General features: G+C 40.4%; 1 protein-coding gene across 2 annotated transcripts; it reads left to right on the plus strand.

Annotated features, from left to right (window-relative positions):
* The first annotated feature begins 39 nt into the window (after positions 1–39).
* Positions 40–21,151, plus strand: mrrf (mitochondrial ribosome recycling factor). Of its 2 annotated transcripts, none has more exons than XM_034709381.1 (7): positions 40–169; positions 3,300–3,497; positions 3,657–3,809; positions 9,910–10,028; positions 16,433–16,524; positions 19,152–19,311; positions 20,397–21,151. In XM_034709381.1, the coding sequence occupies exons 1-7, from the start codon at positions 112–114 to the stop codon at positions 20,472–20,474; spliced, it is 858 nt and encodes a 285-aa protein (XP_034565272.1). In that variant the 5' UTR covers positions 40–111; the 3' UTR covers positions 20,475–21,151. The 2 variants fall into 2 exon arrangements, with proteins under 2 accessions (XP_034565272.1, XP_034565273.1); XM_034709382.1 differs by lacking the exon at positions 40–169 and adding an exon at positions 1,264–1,300.
* The last annotated feature ends 334 nt before the right edge of the window (positions 21,152–21,485 follow it).

Genomic DNA, 21,485 nt, shown 5'->3' on the forward strand with positions numbered 1-21,485 from the left:
GGTAAATTCGCTGGTGCTAGATTATAACCCCGCTCACTCGGTCTGCCCCGTAATACATTCCAAGTGTCCCAAACTGGTTCGTCCTATCTGCGCGTACTGATGACGAAATAGATGTCAAATGTGGCTTTTCCCAAGCTAACATGCTTCTGTGAGGACAGTATACTAGAAAGTAAGTATCTGTGTGGTTTAATATCCGGTGAAAGTGTGCTTTTTTCCTCTGTAGCTGCTGTTAACCTCAGTGTTATTGTTAAGCACCAATGCATTTACATATATGTTGGATTTGTATGGGCAGAAGAGGGCGAAGAAGTGCTGTGTGTTTGCTCATACATACCGACCTTCACACCGCTTCACTTACACTAAGTTAGGGAATACTGTGAATGATACATTACTCTGACAGTGTGGGTTTGTTGTCCCGCTTTAATCGAGTATTATTCTGGAAATCCAATTCTGAATTACCAGGTCGTGAAGACTGAATGTTCATAATTAGAGAATCAGCAATGAAAACATCTGATCGCATGATATTAAAATTTATACAATATTTGTAATTATGTGATCTTTTAAAGTAGATAATAAGAGCCAGGGAGACAAGCCAGGTGTCTTATAAATAGTGTCTTCAATAGTTTGTTAATGTGAGCTATTAAAAAGATTAGACTGACACATTAGACTCTTATTTATCTTTTATTTAATCTGGAAATAACGCAAAAAATCTCAAATATGTATCAGCCAAAGCGTCTGACATAGGACATTTTAACTTTCTCCCCTGTAATGCTTTTCGTTTTGGACTTGGAACTGTAAAAAAAGGCTATTTGAGTTGTGATCGGAGCTAACCTAAACCCTAAATGAAATTGAGAAAATATTGTAACCGTTTAGATTAAAAATAACCCTCTTCATCAACATATAACTGAGGATTTTTGGAAAAATATGAAGTTATACTTCAGTGTAAATTCAGCCTGATCAGCTTGTTTGATCTGGCTGAACATTATCAGATACAGTGCTGTATTATTTCTGCTCAAACTGTAAAGTGTGCAGAAGGAGAGATCATGCAGGCTCACCAGCTGGGTTTTGCCACTTGAAGGAAAAGAGGTGTGTCTCCAGCTGCTGTAGTGTGTGAAATCCACAGGATGTGTGGCTACAGTATCCCACTGAACACCTGTGCTTCACTTTTTCTGCTTGACTTCCACTGTAAAGAGATCCGTCAGCGTCCCTCATCGGAGTGTACCTGCTCTGCCACAAGTGCACTGTATCATATCAGCTTGTCAGGAAACCTGCCAGCCGTGGATGCATGTGGTGGGTTTGTATGGTAGGTGGTGGTACAATGTGTAGCCAAAATAAAGCATTTGGAACATGTTTGGATTTTGGTTAACAAGATGGACAATGTTGATTATCACCAGGCGTTGATTATCACCAGGCGTGGACTAATGCGAGGTGTAGCAACCACTGAGGACGATAACATCAGAATTGTATCTGTGGTTTTTGGGCTGCAGGTGACCTGAAGAGGGCTTAACAATCACAACTGCAGGAAAAATATTCCTGATGGGTTCTTTAAGAGAGGTTATGACACTTTAAAACAATGTTTTTTAAACATTATTTATCTCAGAGGAACTTTGACATTTTTTTCAGACAGAATATGTATAACATATTTCAATATCAGAAGAAATGTGCATTTAGGAAACTTCTCCTGTTTTTGTGGCAGACTGTTATGTCTCTAGACACGCAGTATGGTTTGCATCTCCTCACAGGTAACAGTTAGTAATGCACATCACACAACAAAGGATGTCAGTCATGCTAAAGTACACTGAGAGCTGTTCACAACCACTGACTGTGAAAGACGGGCTTTAGTGTGTGTTTGAGTCTGTGGGCTTCCAAACCTCACAGTTTGTCTGTGCTTGTGTGTGTACGCTGAGGTTCACTGACACGGTTCACACTTTAGAGCTATGCTGCGAGGTGGGAGGTTGTCAGTCAATAGAAAGGGAGCGGTTGGTTTCATATTGTTGTGTGGGGATTTTTTTTTTTTTTGGAAAGGGAGGTTCCCCTTCAGGAATTCCCAAACAAACGTGTGTGGGAGAGTGTGGACTTTGTTTTGGACTGTGGTGTTGGACCATGTCAGCAAGAGAACTGATATATTTTGTGTAACTTCATAGAAAGTGTCTTGTGATATGTGTTGCAGGACATTTCACAGTAACAGTTAAGTGTAATCTTATTTTGAAAAGCTTTATGTACATCTTTGTACTTTTATTGTCAGGTAAAATCTGGTTTAAGCCACAGAAATTAAACTGTTTGTCAATTAAGCACAAGACAAAAAGTGTTGATGAGCTCTGTTTATCAGTCCTTCTTGAGGAAAATACCCAAACAATCTCTTATTACCTTAAATGCTGAGAAACAAATATTATTAAGAATTTGTTTTTGTTTTATTGATAAAACAAAAATCTCAATGCATCAGATTTGACTCTTAAAACTATAGTGGCATTTTTTTCTACATTTTCTGTCTATTTTATAGACCTAACGTTTAATTATTTAGTTATTGATGTTAAAGAAGAACTTGTACGGGCTGATAATTTGGCTTGTCATAGCTCATTATTGATGTTTTTGATGAAACCTCTGCTAATCCTGCCATGTCATCTCTGCACTGAAAAGGGGAAGATTAGCAGATTAAGATGATAATAATAATTATTAGTTGCAACCCTAAACCCAATTCAATCAAGGCAGATGGCTGTCTAACATGAGTCTGGTTCAGATCTGCCTGTTAAAAGGAAGTTTGTCCTTGCTGCTGTAACTTGCAAAATGCTGCAAAGTGCTCTGCTCATGGTGGATTAAAATGAGATCAGACTGAGTCCTGTCTGTAAAATGGAACTGGATCTAATGCTGTCTTGTGGTTGGGTCTTTGTTAATAGAACATAGAGTACGGTCTAGACCTGCTCTGTTTGTAAAGCGTCTTGGGATAATATTTGTTGTGATTTGGCGTTATATAAATAAAGATTGATTAGAATGAAGCATAAACAAAAAGGATTGTACCACCAGCAACATTGTAAATTACTTTAAGTCTTGCAAATTGGCTGTCATTTATATTGCTATAACGTAATGTTGGCATTGTAAAGAACGTGTAGATGACAGGTTGAGCTCTATTTACTGTTTCTTTAAGCAGATCACCTTTAAATAATTGTGGAGTTAACAAGAAACTATGGTGCTGTAATATTTTGGAGTGAGATGTAGGCTCACCTCCTACTGGCTGATATGAGTTATTACTTCATTCTTGTAAACATGATCAGGAAAGGTTGGTTTGATTGTCTATCTTTTCAAAGCTTTTGTCTTGACAGTCATGGCTTTGAATCAGCTGAGCCTGCTGCGACCACTGCTCTGTCAGACCCTGGTGCGTCAGGTCCGATCTCCCCTCGTCGCTCCCTCCAGAGTCAGAGCCACTCATCTACCTCTGAACACTGGCACCCCCTGCCACCCACCTGCTGCATGCTCCAGACTCTACGCCACAAAGAAGTCAAAAGGTGAGGGAGGAGATAGCAGAGACTGGAGTTCACCTAGAGTGCAGCCTCTGCTGTTCTGCTGGCATGAACGCGGGTTACATGATTAGATATTATTTGTCTTCGATATGAGGCTCTACTCGTTCCTCTCTTTCTTTTCTTCCCCTCTCTTTGTCTTCTAAGCCAAGGCAAAGGGCCAGGCAGCTAAGGTGAATATTAATGCAGCTCTGGTTGGAGACATCATCAGTCTGGATGAGGTGGTGGAGGACATGACGGCTGTTCTCAATGCGCTCAAAGAGGACTTCACACGCAACCTCAGCATCAGGACCTCGCCAGGTATTTAACTCATCTGGGTTTCTTATTCGGTTCTCATGTTGTGCACAAACAAGACTCTCTGTCCAACGGACTCAATGCCCTTGTGCACAAAAGTTAAGTGTTACCAGTAAGGCAAAACAGAATGAAACATTAAGTCACAAGTTCAAAATTGTAGTTACCTTGAAGTGGGAGAAAAAATAATTTTAAGAGAGTACACAGTGAAGACGTGTCTAACAGCTCCAGCTATTCTTTTATGTACATTTGTTATTTACATAGAACCTGATACTTAAGTTATAATTGATATAAAGCCAAAATATAATTTAAGAAAGTCCCCTATAAACACCTCTGTAATTTTAGAAATTTAAAACGGGTAGTGCAAATCTTAAAAGATGCTGTTAAAAAGAAAGAACTGCACCATGAAAACAATTTTAATTTCAACACATTATGACAGAGTCCCTTGGGAAATGCACTTTTCCTGAAGTATTCATAAGGGTATATGTTCCTCTTCTTCAAAAAAGGGCACGTTCAAACTAGACCTTCACTGAACGTAATCTTTTAAATGCAAATTCAAAAACTGAACATTATTGTTGACATAGATGGTCATAGATGTATCTAGCTTTTTTTTAAAGTTATATTTTTGGGCCTTTTGTCTTTAATGGATAGGACAGCTGAAGAGAGAGACAGGGAACGTGGATAGTAGAGAGATGAGAAGGACATGCAGTAAATGGATGAGGCTGGAATCGAACCTACGACCTCTGCAACGAGGGCTATGGCCTCTGTATATGGGGAGGGCGTTTGGACCGCCAGACCAACGGCGGCCCCGTTTCTAGTTTCTCACAGCAGGCTTCTTCATTCCAATCAAAATGGGCACAGTGCACCTGCTCACATCATTTGAATACATTTACAAACCTCTGTTTTAGTAACATTTTAGCACTTCTGCAAACACATGGTTTGTGTTTACTGGAGACTGGTGTCTAATTTTGCACAATTATTCACCTTATTTTCGGTGGTTGAACAGACGCAGGCAGTTAAGTGTCTTTTGTGAAGCACTTCCGGTGCCTTACTTCCGGTCAATGGTAAATGCCAGTAGCTTGACTATTTCAAAGCCGATAGAGCCACAAATCTCTCGAAAGTGATGTAATCGAGGAAAACGGGAATTATGTGTGCCGTCAGAGGATGTCACAACATCTGGTACAAACGGAAAAGACCAAGCAAGACACACAACAACGAATATTTTAAACCGGATGTCTGGAACAAAACTCTGAAATACGCCATAGCTCTACTTCCGTATTCAAAAAATAAGGTGAATAAGAAAAGTAGAAATGATCATAATTCAGATCATGATTACTTTCTATTTCACATACTATCAGCAGTCGTTGATATGAAGAGGAGAACGTCTCTTGTTGTAATGGAATTCTTGATTTTGATAATAAGAGGAGTCACTAAATTTAAAGACAGACAGAAAACATCCAAGCAACCATGGCAACTCTTACGCCAGACTGCAAGAGAGCAAGTGACGGAGAGAGACAGTGTTGCAGCTGAACACTCCAGTCAAATAAACACAATCTTTCATAGAAACAAGTGACAACACCCTCATTATTCAGTTAAATATCATGCATGTAACAAATTTGGATTGTGCTTTCAAATTCTGACCCTCAATGGCTTCAAAGTTGGATACAGCCTGTTTTCCAAGACATAGAATCAAAGTTCTGATCGAAACAGGGAAGTACTCTTTAAGTATTTTGTAATACATGCACAGCCTGTAAATACAACCAAAAATCTAACATGACTCACTGCTGTTAATTAAAAGAAAACAGTTCAAGTTCAACACAAATTGAGTATGAATACTTGGAAATGTAAAGTTTTCTGCCCTCACACTTCATGCCATAAGGACTTTTGATATGTCATAATGTTTTGAGTTGTTGGACCAACAACATTGAGTGAGTGTGTGAGCTTATCCTTTATTATTTTTGCTTGACGTTTTTGATTACCCTGAACTTGCATGATGTGCATATAACTAGCAACCATTTTCAATTCAAAGTGCAATCACACATTTTATGCTTTAGATGACCTTAAATTCTCATCATGTCACTGAGCAGCTTTTAACCCTCTTTCTTTCAATGTGTGTTTTTGTGGATATCCATTATTTACATGGGTCACTCTTCCAGTGATAAAATCAGGATTTCTGCATCAGTCCAGAAGATCACATCCCTGTTTTCTGTCTCCTATGATGTTGGTTCAAATAAAGCCACATTATCACAGAGTAGCACACAGAGTGCTTAGGTGCCTTCAGGGTCTAGATTGAGTCCGAGTGTGACCCTACCTTGACCCAAGGTTGACCTTTGTTTCCCCAACTACATCCAGGTCATGACGCTTTGCCTCTGGGTTCTAACAAACTGGAGCTAGGCTCGGGGGAAGTCAGAGGTGGGGTGTGTAATGGAAGCTCCCAGAGGAGGAGGCAGCTTCTAGGATCAGACTTCAAACTTTAAACTTTCCTGCTCCCCAGATGAAAGTCAGCTTTTCCTGATATTTGATCCGCAGCATGTGGAGACGCATCACAACAAACATAACCTTTACATTTTATGCTTCATACTTAATTGTCAGGTCTTAAAGATTTCTTCCAAGTTCTTCGTTATTCTATATTAATTTTTCCTCTAATTTTTCATCTTAAGCTCTTTTTTGTCTTTCTCCCCTCATCATTCAGCAATTTGAGTAGTTTGAGTCATTTTCTGTCTCCAGCCCCTCCTTTGAACCCTTCTATTACTTCTTCTATTACTTGCACTACTCTGTTGTTTTTCCAAGTTCCCTAGCTCTTATATTCTGGCCTATCTTCAGTTTATACTTTGTCATTTCCGTTTCTTATTGACCTTCAGGGAAACATTTGTTTACACAACAGCGACGGCTCCCATTCTTTCCTCCTTCTGTTTCTTTGGTTATTTTTGTCTCCATACCTCCATTCTGTTATCTGCCCTCTTTTCTCCCTCCATCCCTCCATCTCTCCTTCAGTCCCTCCATCCTCCTCCCTTCTGTCCAGCTGCGCAGTAATCCAGGGAGGCAGCAGGACTTAGAGCTGACAGGAGAGATGAGATGGTGGAATGAAATTACGTCAGCTGTCCGAATGTGTGTCTGAGTGAGTGTGTGTGTGTTTGTTCCATGAACCCCTCATCTGGCTCTCATTAAGTTTATGACTACATATGTGTGGATATAACTGTATGTACTGTAGTGTGTAAATGTATGAACACACACAACAGAGTGCATGTGTTTGTGTGTGGTAGATATAAGTCAGAAAGTCATAGATGTAGAGAGAAGAGATCATTTCTTTGTCCACAGGTAATTGATTAAAAATCAAATTTGTTTCCATGGAGCACTTCAAGACGAAGTGGACAAAGACTATAACATCAGTTAACATTATCAGAAGGAAAATAAACCTGATCTTTAAATAAAGTATGATACCAAGAGCATTTCAAAGCTGTTGACAGTGAATACAAAATCAGAAGTATTAGGTAGGATTCCATGTTGGCTTCTTTAAGCTCATTGTTGTATTTTTTAGTCTTAACGTCACTCTTCTCTAATGCCTTTTTTCCAGAGATGGTAGGAAGCTGTTTTTCAGCATAAAAGCTGTAAAAAAACAAACATCCGTATGCAAACTATCCAGCTCCAAACAACAGACTGATCAATCTAAGTGAACAAACACAAGGTTCATAGTAAAGCATGTAGCTGTCAAAGTGCTGGTGGAGACCAAAAAATGAGCCAGAAGCAGATTAAGTAACACGCATAGACTGTATAAAAAAATGGACGTAGTATCCGTGACGTCACCCATCTGTTTCTGAAGCGCTGTTTTGAAGCCAATTGAGCCAGCAATTGTGACGTAAAGAGGCGGGCTTTGAGCCTCTTAGCCAACAGCTACAGTGTTCCCGCCTGTCAATCAAGTCAGCTGTGCCTCTCATTGGAAGACTCGTAATCTCAATATCTTCGAAATTGCTGAGTTAGAAAAATATTCACCCCCTGAACAGTGTGTTGATCGAGAAATTATCTATCCAGACTACACTTGTCTTCTGTACCAGGCTGTAAACATGTTTATTTCTGCGGTAAAGATCTGTGTTTTTGAATTGTTGTGCCTCAAGCAGATCCTCGATGAACTGCAGTTTTTAGCACTTCCACATTGGACTCATATTTTTAGACCGGAGGTTGCCGCTTGGTAACAAGGCTAAAATTTACCATATGGCCAGAAACATGACTCAAACTCAACTGTAATGTTTCTTTATCGGTGTTATATTTGTTTAGAAGTATCTATATGCTATCAAGTTGACTTAATAAACTTGAAGGGGAATGATATGCCAGAGCTTTGTTGTTGGTTTATGTTTGTCATTCAGTTTCCAGCGCATAACAAGCCTCACTGCTGAGGAAGGCTTTGCTCTGAAAGTCATCTATTGCTATTTTGTACGCTAATTTGGGACATTTAATGTGCAGACTTCTTTACCTTTGTATAGTGATAACAAGCATTGATGGACCGTGTACACTCTTACATGAGGGATGTTCTGAATGACTAACTTCCTAGTCGATGAAACATAAATTAAAATTCAGACTATTTAAATGGTGAGACTACACTCAAAACTGAGAGCACCATTTATTTAGCCCCGGATCAAAGAGTCTGTGGGTATAATTGATGCCAAATTGTTTAGCTGAGTTTGGCTGACATCAGCAGAGCTAGCTACAACCATCAGTCCTTCCTATGGATAATTGTCCACATGCCTGTGTTGATTATGCATTACTCCGATCAAGTGGTTACATGCCGGTTTAACCAGACACAGCCTACATACGACTTTATTTAACTCTATTTTCTAGATCATAGTACTGCCACTATATGATATGCCTTTATCTAACAACAATTTTGCAAATGCTATCTCAGCCAACTTTGTCTGTCCTGGTTGTTTTCCCAGCATCCCTCCTCAACATCCACCTTTGTAATCATAGAAATGTCAGTCTTTCTGTCTGTCTGCCATCCTTAACTACCAGCAGATGTTTCTGCGCTCATTATCACAACACAGGTAACAGAGACAGACGAACAGAAGGTCACAGATCTGGACAAAAGTGGTCTGCATCTTCACACAGAACCACTACGAGACACACAGTGGGACAGAAAGGTTAAGAGCTGCACGAAAATAGATGTTCAAAGTCAATTTTTTATCACATCCTACCAGCCGTTTATGTCTCATTTTTTCCTCTGAATGTAATATCTGACTGGTAAATCCTTTTATAGCCCTGGAAATCATAAGACAAATTGATCGCGTTGGGAAAATTACACCATTGGCTCACCTCCTCTTCACCCACCCTTTTCCACAAACACACACACACACACACACACACACACACACACACACACACACACACACACACACACACACACACACACACACACACACACACACACACACACACACCACCAGCGCAGCCCCCCTGCGGGTGAGCAGGGAGCGGGTGATGTAAGGCAGAGTGGGGAAGAAGGAAACAACTGCGTCTGAGGTTAGCCAGATGGAGGAGAGGGAGAGAGGCGGATGGATGGAGGGAGGGAGGGAGGGAGGGAGGGAAGGAGTGGACAGAAGTCAACTCATGTTGGCAATATTAGCTTCATTTCTTTAAGTGTTGACAGTGAGGACAGACAATAGATCATGGAAACCCTGATATTGTTTTTCCTTACTTGCTCATTCGACTTGTGGCTTCTGCTGCACATTTATCTATCTGTCTTTATGTTTGTTAATCTGACCGTCTGTGAGTAATTGCCTGTATTTTTCTTCATATATAGTCTACATGACGATAGTGCCACCAGACAAGAGAAGCTACTGTAGTCACCACATTTCATACCAGTTTATATTCTTATATTCATTTATTCAAGAAGGATAAAAAATTTGTCAAACAACCACAATGATGTCCTTAAAGTCATTCCTGAATTGTGTAAATGCTTATAAATGAAACCTTGGTTGATGAAAGTGGCCTGCACATTTTAAGATGAACAAAAACAAGGTGACTGCTCTGCACATGGACACAGTAAGATGATGCCTTAGATGAAATATGCATGTATCTAAATTAAGAACATAAACAGTTGCATGTATCTGTCTGTTAGGAGCTCTGGATCACATTGTGGTGACGACTCAAGACGGGAAGTTTCCCCTCAACCAGCTGGGTCAGATCTCCATGAAATCACCTCAGGCCATTATGGTCAACATGAGCAGCTTCCCAGAGGTAAGATGATCACACACACACACACACACGCACACACACAGTGATGCGTACACTTAGACCCAAACTAAAAGAACACACACATACAGATTCTTCAGGTATCCGTTCATCTAATGCCGACAAGCACACAGTAACTGAGAGCTTTATAAAAATAATCCAAAGCACAGACAGATAGACCGACGGTTCTCACAGAAGGAAAAGTGAGCCAGACCAGAGCACTAAGCCCACTTCTCTGTGTAAATGAAACCTGAGCTGCTCCTCTCAGATGCAAATTGATTGATCACTCGCTGAGCCCTTTGTTCTGGGCTGAAAGATAGCAACATGAACTCTGTGTGTGCGCACGCTCTGCGATGTGGTTATGTCTGCGTGTAAGCTGTCACAGAAAAGGAAATTACCTCATTTTACCCCCAGGTTAGGAAGGAATGGATTATTTTTCTTTTTTTGCTCTTTTTTTCTCTCTCCCTGTGCTGCCTCTTAGATGATACAACACTGTACTAATCAGAGCTGCAGAAAGAAATGTTGTCCATAGGGGAACATACTTTATTAGTGGTGGGACTCTGTGGTGGTCTGGAGAACTTTAATGTGCTTATTTTGAGCATTTAACAGGATAATATACAATCAGATAGTCGTGACTGACTTAATAGACATTGACCAGATTAAAAGCTACAAATTGCTTTTCATACCTTCAATTAAGTTTGCTCTAATTATAGAGAATAACTGTTGTAAATAGTATGGTTTAGACTTGGAGGTTCACTTTGAAATGTTTCTTTCTTTTCTTTCACTTTTATTCAAGTGCATCATGTGGTTAAAAGTGGGCTTAAACACTCAAATGAGCCTTTTTACATACTGTTATGGAATCTGACAAATGACCCCCTTGGTGCCTTCATGTCCGAAAGAAAACGCGCTAAATTGCCCTCTGACGCCACTGTAGTAGATACAACATAAATAAATTGCCTTCTCCGGAGCACTTTCAGAGGAAAAAATGTTAAAAAGTGCCCTCTAGATGCCCCAAGAATGTATAGAAACCCCAAAAGTGCCCTCTGGATGCCCCTCAAATGTATAAAACATAAAAAAAAAGTTCCCTCTCGATACACATGTAGTTAATTGTGTTATGTTATGTTCATTATGTACTATAATCAATAATATAGAAATAAGTAAATAGTTCTGTGTTCTCCTTTTTAATAACTCAATTTCCAGCACAAATGGTCTCATAAGTATTCACCAGAATGCTGGGAATTAAGTTTTAGCTGCTCAAAATGTTCTAGGGGAGGACCCCAGGCCCTTCTCTTGTTTTGTGCCTCAATACATTTAAGTTCACCCTAAACTGTGAATACCAGGTGTTTGAAAGGAGGTGCTCTTTTAGGGGGTTTTCACCCCTGCCCCTCTTCTCTTCAGTCTTGAGTACACCACTGAAGAAAACATTTATTTTCAGAAAACTCTGTCAATTTAGACCGGTGGGTTGAGGAAATGACAACATGTTACATGTGATGTTAGCATAGACAATATGCCACTCCAAGACCTGGCTTTAATAGACGCTGTGATTATAATTCATAGTCTTTTAAAGTGCCAAAGTAACCTGTACACAGGTAAGTGAAGTGCTAAATGCACTGCACTGAGGCTGTAAGCTAATCACTAACCTCAGTATGCTACATGCTCTCAATAGGGTTGCCAGCTTCCTCACTGCTAGATAAGAGACAGGTGCACGGTGCCATGGTGGTGTGAGCATGATGTGTGAATTCAGCGTATATTCATATTCTGATTCAACTGGAAATGCAGAAAGTGTGTATATTTCCTTTAATCCTTACTGTATCATTATGTAACCTCATATGAATGATCCTCAAAGAAACCACAATTTGGCTCTTTACATAAAAAACAGGCAAAAGAAAAATTAAATGCTAAAGAGGAGTATGACTCACCAAATGTACTTTTTCCATGGATACTTGTTGCTGCTCTTGACTGACTCAAGCAGTCTTTTGTCCTTTAGTACAGACATAGAGAAGTCCTTACATGACAAGTCACAGTTTGCAGATATTTGAAGTTCATTTTTGATCAGCTCTGTGCTGCATCTGTTTCTTGAGTCTGACCATTTAATGGCAATCAGAGAAAAAATCCTCTCCACACTTTTTTGCAGGACTTGGCGTATTTGCGCGGTATACAACTGATGTGAGTGAGAGGGCCTGTGATTGGATGACAGGCAGTGTGATTGGCACATGATCTGCCACTGCTGTTTTGTCTGATCTAGGATCTGTAGAGTGCAGTCTGCTGAGAGTTAATAGTCAATATACAGGGCAATTGAGGTCCTGTATGAAACAAACCAATTTTACCAATATACGGGATATCCCAGCTAATACGGGACAGTTGGCAACCCTAGCTCTCAATGACTGAGCCAACATCTGGATAAAAAGCAAGCAGTTATAATGTGTGTACCATGTTCTTGGATATTTTAGCTTGCTAGCATTTGGTGATCAATAGGGATGCACAATAAATATTGGGCTGGTAAGGTGAATATTTATTTATTCAGTAAGATGTTGAACCAGTTCTTCTTCTACAAACAAATAAATACAAGTTGCTATAATTTACTCATTAAAATGCCTACACATCCCAACGCAGTAGGTTTCGGTAAGCAACTTGTCATTACATACAGTGAAGAAGATGAACAACAAGCACAGCTGCATCAAGCTGATGAGAGAGTAAACATGGTGTCACAGGTGTGAATGTTTGTCACTGTTTCTGCAGGTGATTAGTTTTTGTGCCAATACATCCATAAGATGCTGAGACATGTCTCACAAAAAGAGTAAAGGGATTACCAAAGTCTATACGATTCATCTTCAGGGGAGAATGAAAATCTGTGCAAAGTTGAAAGATATTTCATCCTGTAAGTGTTTTAGCCCAGAAACAGTTTTTCTAAGCATAGATGATATTCAAAAGCAGTTGAGGAGCAGCTGTAGAGAACCACCTGTCTGCTACAGAAAGGCACCGCTTTCACAGCTTTACCCCACCACCTCCTGTTTTCCTCCTCGTCACCTGTTCTGAGCCCGAGATGTTTGGTTTCACTTCTTTGTTCTCCTTTGTGCCGATTTCTTAAAACATGCAAATCAACATATTTATCATCAACTCAAATCTTTAAATCCACATCTCCACCTGAATCAGGCTAGATGATCTTTTAGTGAGTCTATTTCCTGCCCAGAAACTCCGACCACGGACCACACACACACTGACAGACACTCATGTGCGCACATACACCCACACAAACACATGCGCGCTACCCTGTCGTGCCCTACTTTACCCATGTCCCACACTGAGGTGAGTCGTCAGTACCCAGAGCTAATAGGCTTATAATGACGCCTATCCATTACAAGGCACTCCTGAGGCCATGCCATTGTTTTTCATTCATTCATTAAGAGCAGCCTGAGAGGGAACAGTGGAACCAACAACAACTACCAGCATGCTTAGATCACAAAGCAATTTACTGTGTGTGTTTTAGGATGCTTGTGTGCATGTGCATGTTAAAGCATCCCACCACTTTGTTCGTGAAGTGCTTTCTTCAGGACTCAGCCGCACACACACACACACACACACACACACACACACACACACACACACACACACACACACACACACACACACACGCACAGACTCTCACACACATTTCATTTTTGCTTTGAACCAAGCCGTCCAGCGTTTGATGTGAAACTTTGGTGTAATTTCTCTTCCTCTCCAACATATTAACCAGATCCCGTGCTGCTATTGGGTTTTTTTTAGGGAGAAATTCCGCCTTGTTTTTCCTTTTAACCACCGGAGTGGTCGTCAGAGAGAAGGAATGGTGATGAATTTGATGCTGAGAACAATCAAACATAACTATTTGCTGAATCTATCATCCCACACTCAAAGGGAGCAACCAGAGGCCTGTGTACCGGATGACTTGAACAAAAGGAAAGAAACCTCATGAATTAATTTAATGCGCACAAATAAATTCCTTTAATCTTGCTGCCATATTTCTCCCTCAGCGGAAAAGGCTAGAAGGAGCTGTCAGGAAAGAGTAGAGAGGGGTATAAAGAGGAAATGTTATTCTTTTTTCTTCCTTGCATTGCACATTAGCAGACTTAGTAAAGCTCAGCTGAGGGAATTGTCATGCGGTTGCAGAGTTGCCTTGAGGAAGGAGGTGTGTGAGAGGTTTCTTTCTTTTGTTTTTCAAAGGATTTTGATTCATCTCCCTCCCTTATTCGTATGAGCTGTTTACCTGTAACTCTTTGGTTCTCCTGTTTTTCCTGGACTACATGATCCAGTTTGATATGATTAATCAAGTTTTTCTCTTCCACATATCATCTATTAACTGATGTCATCCAAGGGTTTTGTGATTGAAGACCAACACGTCTCAGATCGTCTGTCTGTTACTTCAGTATGTTTTAACAAGATACAATTCAGCATTTACAAGACCAGCTGCGTCTCCAGCCATTGACACTAGATCACTTATTCTCTCACAAGAACACATCATGCTCTTATTTTCATTTCCCTCTGATTATTTTCATCCCAGAAAAGACAACAGATGGTGTTGTTGCAATATGAGTTCCGATTGTTCCAACTTTCTCAATAAGCCTTCCTAGAGAACAGCTGAGACGGAAATGTTCTGCAGATGTTTACATACCTGGTCAGAGCTTTGACAGATGACTCTATCTGATGAATATGACGTTGTCTATCATCACTTAATGTAGTACCTGGACCAGAAGCTTGCATACTCACTTTTGCTCTTGATGTGCACCAGTGTTTCACTCATCTCAAAAAAGACTGCAATCTGATCAACTGACTGTGTGTTTTTTATTAACATCGATATATTTATTTAGTCACACCTCATACGCTGTCATGCATGAGAGTGTGAGATTTCAAGGGAACACATTTGCACATTTTTTGTGACGTGGAGCTTGCCTGTTAAAAAAGTAATTGTCAGTAAAAATCCAGCATTTGGGGTGCTGGTGGTCTAGCGGTCTAAGTGCCCCACAAACAGAGGCTACAGTCCAGGTTTGCCGGTTCATCTCCTGTCCGTGACCATTTTCTGCGTCTTCCCCCGCTCTCTATTACCCACATTTCCTGTCTCTCTTTAGCTGTCCTATCAAATAAAGGCAAAAAGCCCCAAAACAGCATTTTGCAGTCAGTGACTTCTGATAACAGAGGCCCTCTTGTGCGTAACTCAAAAGGTAAGATGTAACTTAACATAATTAAGATTAATGATGGCTCCCTCTTATTCAAGTTCAGCAGGCAGAGTTACAATAAAGTGGTAGATCAATATAAGGGTCTTTGAAGCTAAAGGAGATACATTGAGTAGAATACATAACACAATAATTTTAGTTTTCAGTCTCACTTTATTTTAGAGGCCTTGCAGTAGTTGAATGCGTAAACTGTTTCTCCAAAGTCGACTCAAGCAGTGGCGTGTTATATGGCCTAAAAGTTGCTGCGTCATTACAGAGGAAGATGTGAGGGAAAGTCCAGTAGGTGGATTTTCTTTCATCAACAAATAGTATTTACTGCTTCTCAGTGAGTAGAAATAAACCAATGAGCCCTCAACAATATATATTCCTCAAAAAAGTGACACTTGTGCTTTCTTTATTGTTCCTTTTAAAGGGTCCAACGTTTACATATGTCAACCTTGCCTTCAGTTATTTGTCAACCCTGTAGATTTGAGACTTCACTTTCAGCTTAAATAAATAAATGAGTTGGCCTTTTTGCCAAGTCTGACCTCTATAAAAGTGAATAGATTTGTACAAGTGCATGTGCTACCTCATCACCTTTACTTTACTTTTTTTTTTTTTACCATCGTCATGGTCAAGGTAAAAGAGTTTTTTAACTTGTAAAAAAAAAAAAGGAACATTCTAGAAAACATGAACTTGAAAAAAAAAAAGTCCTGAAAACCACATGTGTGTTTGTGTGTTTGTGTGTGTGTATCCATGCATCATACACAAGCACAAGCAGACTCCCCTGTGAGGTCACCATGGGTCGACGCCCTGCCCTGCAACCTCTCAGTCCTCTCCCACAGGGCCGAGCGCTGACAGTGGCCCGAGGCACTTCCACACTGCACTGCCTTCCCCAGACACACACACACACACACACACACACACACACACACACACACACACACACACACACACACACACACACACACACACACACACACACACACACACACACACACACACACACACACACACACACACACACACACACAAACACCCTACCCAAACACACAAATGCACACACACATTGGATACACACCACATCACCTTAATTATTGCCAGCTGGAGCTTGGCCACTACCTGCAGTTGTAGTGCTGCTTTTCCATTCACACTAGTGCGTGCTTGTGTGTGTGTGTATGTGTTTCTTACACTGTGTGTACATGTCTGTGTGTGTGCCCCTAGGCCACAGCTGCTGCCACCCGTGCACTGAGAGAGAGTAGTATGAACCTTAACCCTGAGGTGGATGGGACGATCATCAAGGTACCAGTTCCCAAGTGAGTATTTCTGACACACACACTCACACACACACACACCGAGTAGCCTCAAGCACACTGAAACTCTCCGCTTTAAGCACTTTCATTTTCATCTACATTTTCTTATAAATGTCCACCTAATTCCACAGTTTTCCCAGTACAAGTGTTTTGAATTAACACACTGTATTTACCTCTTCTGGTAATGGAATTATTGGGTGATTTTTTTAAATAAGTTACTTATTTATACTATTTTTTTCACCAAAAAAGAATGCTTTTGTTCACACGGAATATATTATATAAGATCTTCAAACTCTGCTATTCTCTATTTCCACTTTACATTTAATGTAGAGACTGTTTGCAAGGCCTGGATTTTAGTTTGATAATTGTCATGGTTTCCAGATGCTTTAAATTTGTAGTCTGAGTAGTATTTAACAATCATGTATCAGCAGGCTTCGGTGTATGCAGGAAAAAAAAAAGTCTTTGCATAGAGCAAAAGCAGGAAGAATGCAATCTGTGTTAATTAAAGCTCCTGTTGGTGGAAATCTAAAAACTATTTATTTGTCTCTATGATCAGATAACTCCATTTAAGTGCAGCCAACGATTCCTGTTGATCAAAAATGTCAACTCAAGTGAACTATCTGCTTGAAGCTGTGTCACAAAACCCCGTCACTGACCTCACTGAATGCATCAGAAATGATCAATCTGATCCAATTCAGCAGGAGGGAATTTTAAAGGTTGTTTTCATGTCCTCTTGAGGATAGACCTGACAAAGCTTGCATTGTTACTTTTCACCAGTGTAACCCTTTAAACCTGTGCCATAATGTTATCATTCAAACAAACTTAAAAACTCCCAATTGCAGGTAAATTAAAAGAAAAGTGGTTTCTTTTTCAGATTCATAGTGCTGAAGTAAGTCAGAGTAGAGTCCTTGCACAACATACTATTTACAGTGAAACTGAGACTCACTAGAAACAGTTAAACAGGTGCTACTCCATGGGATTTAACGAACCAAGAAATTGAGATTATGAGTCTTCCAATGAGAGGCACAGCTGACTTGATTGGCAGGCAGGAACACTGTAGCTGTTGGCTAGGAGGCTCAAAGCCCGCCTCTTTACGTCACAATCGCTGGAAAGCAGCAATATGGCTCCCGCCAACGATTGGCCTCAAAAAAGTGCTTCAGAAAAAGATGGGTGACGTCACGGATCCTACGTCCATATTTTATACAGTCTATGACCGGAACACAAAGTCATACTCGAGTTGCTAATTGGACTATTACGATGCAGGGCAGGGAAAAGGGCATCTTGTCTAGAGTTGCTTATAGTTCATCGCTGGCTACATTGGTAATGCCTGAGAAGTCAGCCATTGTACCCAGAGGCATGTATCGGCCATTGCTGACGATAGCCGATGGGTTCTGAGATAGATGTGTTTTTTTTACTTGACTTTAAAAGTAAACCAATGAAATAACCATTTACATTCTGTTAAATATCAAAGGTTAACCTTACAATGAGCCTCATTCATGGTTTTGAATTTCTGCCCTCTAATAAATCCACCAGTTTAAGTTGTAGCTGACAGATTTATGGACTTTTATTTGTAGCTGTACAGAGACCCCCAATGTGATGATGTGAGGTTTGGGTCCCTCTCTCTCTCTCCCTCTCTTATTCTGTCTATACCTCTCTCACTCCATCTCTCTTTGTTTCTGCCAAGTCAAACAGGCACAACACTATCCGTCACTCACTCACTCACTATCGCGCCCAATGTGTATATTTAGTCTTTTTTTGTTACATATACACACGTGCATGTAAGTATTTGAGTGTAAATGCCGGCATGTGTTTACGTGCATGTCTGTGCATGTGTGTGCGTGCGCATGGAGCAGCAGGTGTTAGTCTGGCAGAGGAGGGAGACAAGAGTCAGACTGCTTTCCCCCTGCAATCAGTCTCGGCACGCTCCGAGCCTGCATTTGCATATCCAAAGAGAAGGCGCTCCTTGATTGGCCCTGGAATCAGTAATTAGGCCGTATTGTTTGTGGTAAATAGACGCTGCACTTGGATTGTTTGCAAATAGTCCCGAGGCAAAAAACAACGTTAAAAAAAAGCCAATTAAGGACCAAAAAAGGCAGAGTGAAATGGGAAGTAGGATTTTGTGAGTGATTAACAAATGCAAAGTGAATGCAAAGTTGTTGGGATGACGGATGTTTCAGCTCTGGTCTGAGATCTTGGGAAGTGATTTTTGTTAGATGGCTGATACTGAAATGATTAGACTTCAGGCCCACGAGTACTTAACAGTCTCATTTGCACAAGTGAGGACAAATTTTTTTTAAATCATTTTGCATCTGCACAGTTATGTGTTTCTGTGTTATATGTGCACTAAACACCAACTTACCCTTTCTTAGAAATCTCAGTGAGTAGCCTGATGAAATAAAGAAAGTTCAGCCTGGCTTATCATATTATCGTAGATGTCAAGTACAGTATGAATTAATCTGTTTGAACAATGTTTAGTTTATTGGAGCTGCTGTTTCAACCAGATGACACCAGTCAAGCTAAGCTAAGCCAATATCTACTAATAGTTTGTATCTGCATACAGACTCCTCTGTTTAGTTTTCCTACAGTGTCCTTTGTCTTACTTTCTTGTCCTCTTCTCTGTTTCTCTGCAGAGTAACACGGGAACACCGAGAGAACCTTGCCAAGCTGGCAAAGCAGTTCAGCAACAAGGCTAAAGAGTCACTGAGGAAAGTGAGATCAAACGCTGTCACACAGGCCAAGAAGGCAAAGGAAGGACACTCAGAGGACACAATACGACTTGTAGAAAAGCAGGTAGGTGATGGGAAAAATGGACAACAGTGCTTTTTCTCTTAAAAATGGAAGCGCTTAATGAGCTTCTTGAAGCTTTCAAAGGATTTCACTGATGATGCTTTCTAAGAACAAAAATTGTTGCAACAGCAAATTGACACTGCCCTCAGGTAAAGCTAGAGTGAAGTTCTACCTGTTGCTCAAGTAATAAGCCAACAATTGATCAAGTTTCAAATATGCACAAAGTGGGATTGGTTTATTTTTTTATTCTAAGATTGTATCATGCATAGACAGTATTCCCAGCTTAAACAGGATTAAGTCACCGTGATAAAAACAAAGAGACCACGAGCCCAAATTAGACGCATTACAGTGATAGTGTTGCGGAAATATGGCATGTCAGTGTTTCATTCAGGCTATAGAAACCAAAAGTGGCAAGCTAATAAGCATTCAAATTTTGAACAGCTTTAGGACAGGATTTTGAACATACATACTTTTCTATCAAAGGTGATCTTAACTCGTCATAAAAGAGACAAGTACAAAAAATGTGATTGATTCTCAACCTCTCCTGACTCACATAGTTGTGAAAAAAATCTGTTTTTTACCTTGGTGATTTTATAGCCAGAGGGATTCCCGTTTCAATTAAGAAACTAAAGCTTTGGTAAAGTTTGCTATGATGTGAGGTTCAATAAAAAAACCTGGTGCTTGAGTTGGATATATGTCTGTAATTTTGGTTCTAATAAGATATTATTGCACCATTTTTCTTCAAATCCAGTGAGTCACTTTGTCTAATTGGATTCACACTGTGTTGTAAGTTATTGTTACAGATTTTCTGTAATTCAGCATCCTCAAAAACAGATTGAAGTCCCAGCAGCCCATTCAGTTTACTCCAAAGAAAAACCTCCTTATTGATTCTTTTATCCAATGCTATGCCACAGCTCATGTCTCAATCATGCCCGAAAAACAAGGAAATCTTCCCCATTAGTCTGGTCATGTCTTGTCACACATTATAGCTGCATAAAGTTATTCCTTGCTGCATGAAAGGGGGGGGGGGGGATTAGCTTAAAAAGTGTGTCTAAATTCTTGTTGTCTTTTCCCTCCTGCCTTCACAGATTCAGCAGATGTCCGACAACATTGCTGTGGACATCGACAAACAGCTGGCAGCTAAGATCAAGGAGTTGTTAGGATGACTGTGAGGATGTAAAGAAATGCACAGGTTTTATTTTCACGACTTTACCATTTGGAGGACAGAGATGGACTTACCAGAAACAATATATCATTCTCACTGTGTCAATAATGGACAGCGTCATGCAGAGGATAGAGTCTCAGTCCTTGTTTTAGAACTGTGGGCAGAAACCAGGCATCACTGATGAAGATCTTCCGTCTTCTGCTGGTTGATATCTGTTTTTAAACATCAGTGCGCAAACTGAAATTGGCACGGAAACAACACCAACAACAACAGACTGCCTGTCACCTCCCTCCGCCCTTGTTACTCTTCCTGTCTTCAAACAAACTGCGAACAAGCTACAAATGGACTTTTAATGGGATTTGTGGGCCTCCTCCTAATCAAACCTCTTGCCACATGGGCTGTCTGTTTATATAAAACAAGCGCTCCCGTCTGTGTGTAAACTGGCTGCGGGTTTGTCTAGGTGGCAAGAGTGCAAAAGAATATGTTCCAGAGTCCCAGGATGTCATTAGGGTGTTGCCAAACATTTGTTTCACATTGATGCAAAGTCTGTTTAAAAAAAATGCACTTAAAGGAAAAGAGGTCTTTAATTTCTGCTCCATGTCTACGATTGAAAATATGGCTTCTATCGCGGGAAAGAAACATTATTGATGGACTCCATTAAAAGAAAAATGCTTTGTACCCTGTGCGTCATCATTCTCTCTCTTGTTTTCTTTTCTTTTTCTACACTTTTAGTTTGAAGTCCCCCCTCCCCCTTCTCCATTACTTGGAGTGATAATGGACTTTTCCTGTGTACGGACCTCTAGGCCTCAGCTGCGATTGTCCATCAGGAAAAGAGGTTTTAATGTTGCACACTTGGCCCTCTTTGTTCTAAATAGCTGCGCCTTTAAAGCCACGCTCAGGATTTGTTCAAGACGTAACTCACAGTGCATCAACAACAAGACATGTTTGAATAGGGAACTTACCCAGAGACACACACATGCCTCTGCCTTCATCCATCCTCTGTTTACACCAG

Source organism: Notolabrus celidotus, chromosome 19 (assembly GCF_009762535.1).
Source record: "Notolabrus celidotus isolate fNotCel1 chromosome 19, fNotCel1.pri, whole genome shotgun sequence".
In the NCBI taxonomy this organism is placed as follows: domain Eukaryota; kingdom Metazoa; phylum Chordata; class Actinopteri; order Labriformes; family Labridae; genus Notolabrus; species Notolabrus celidotus.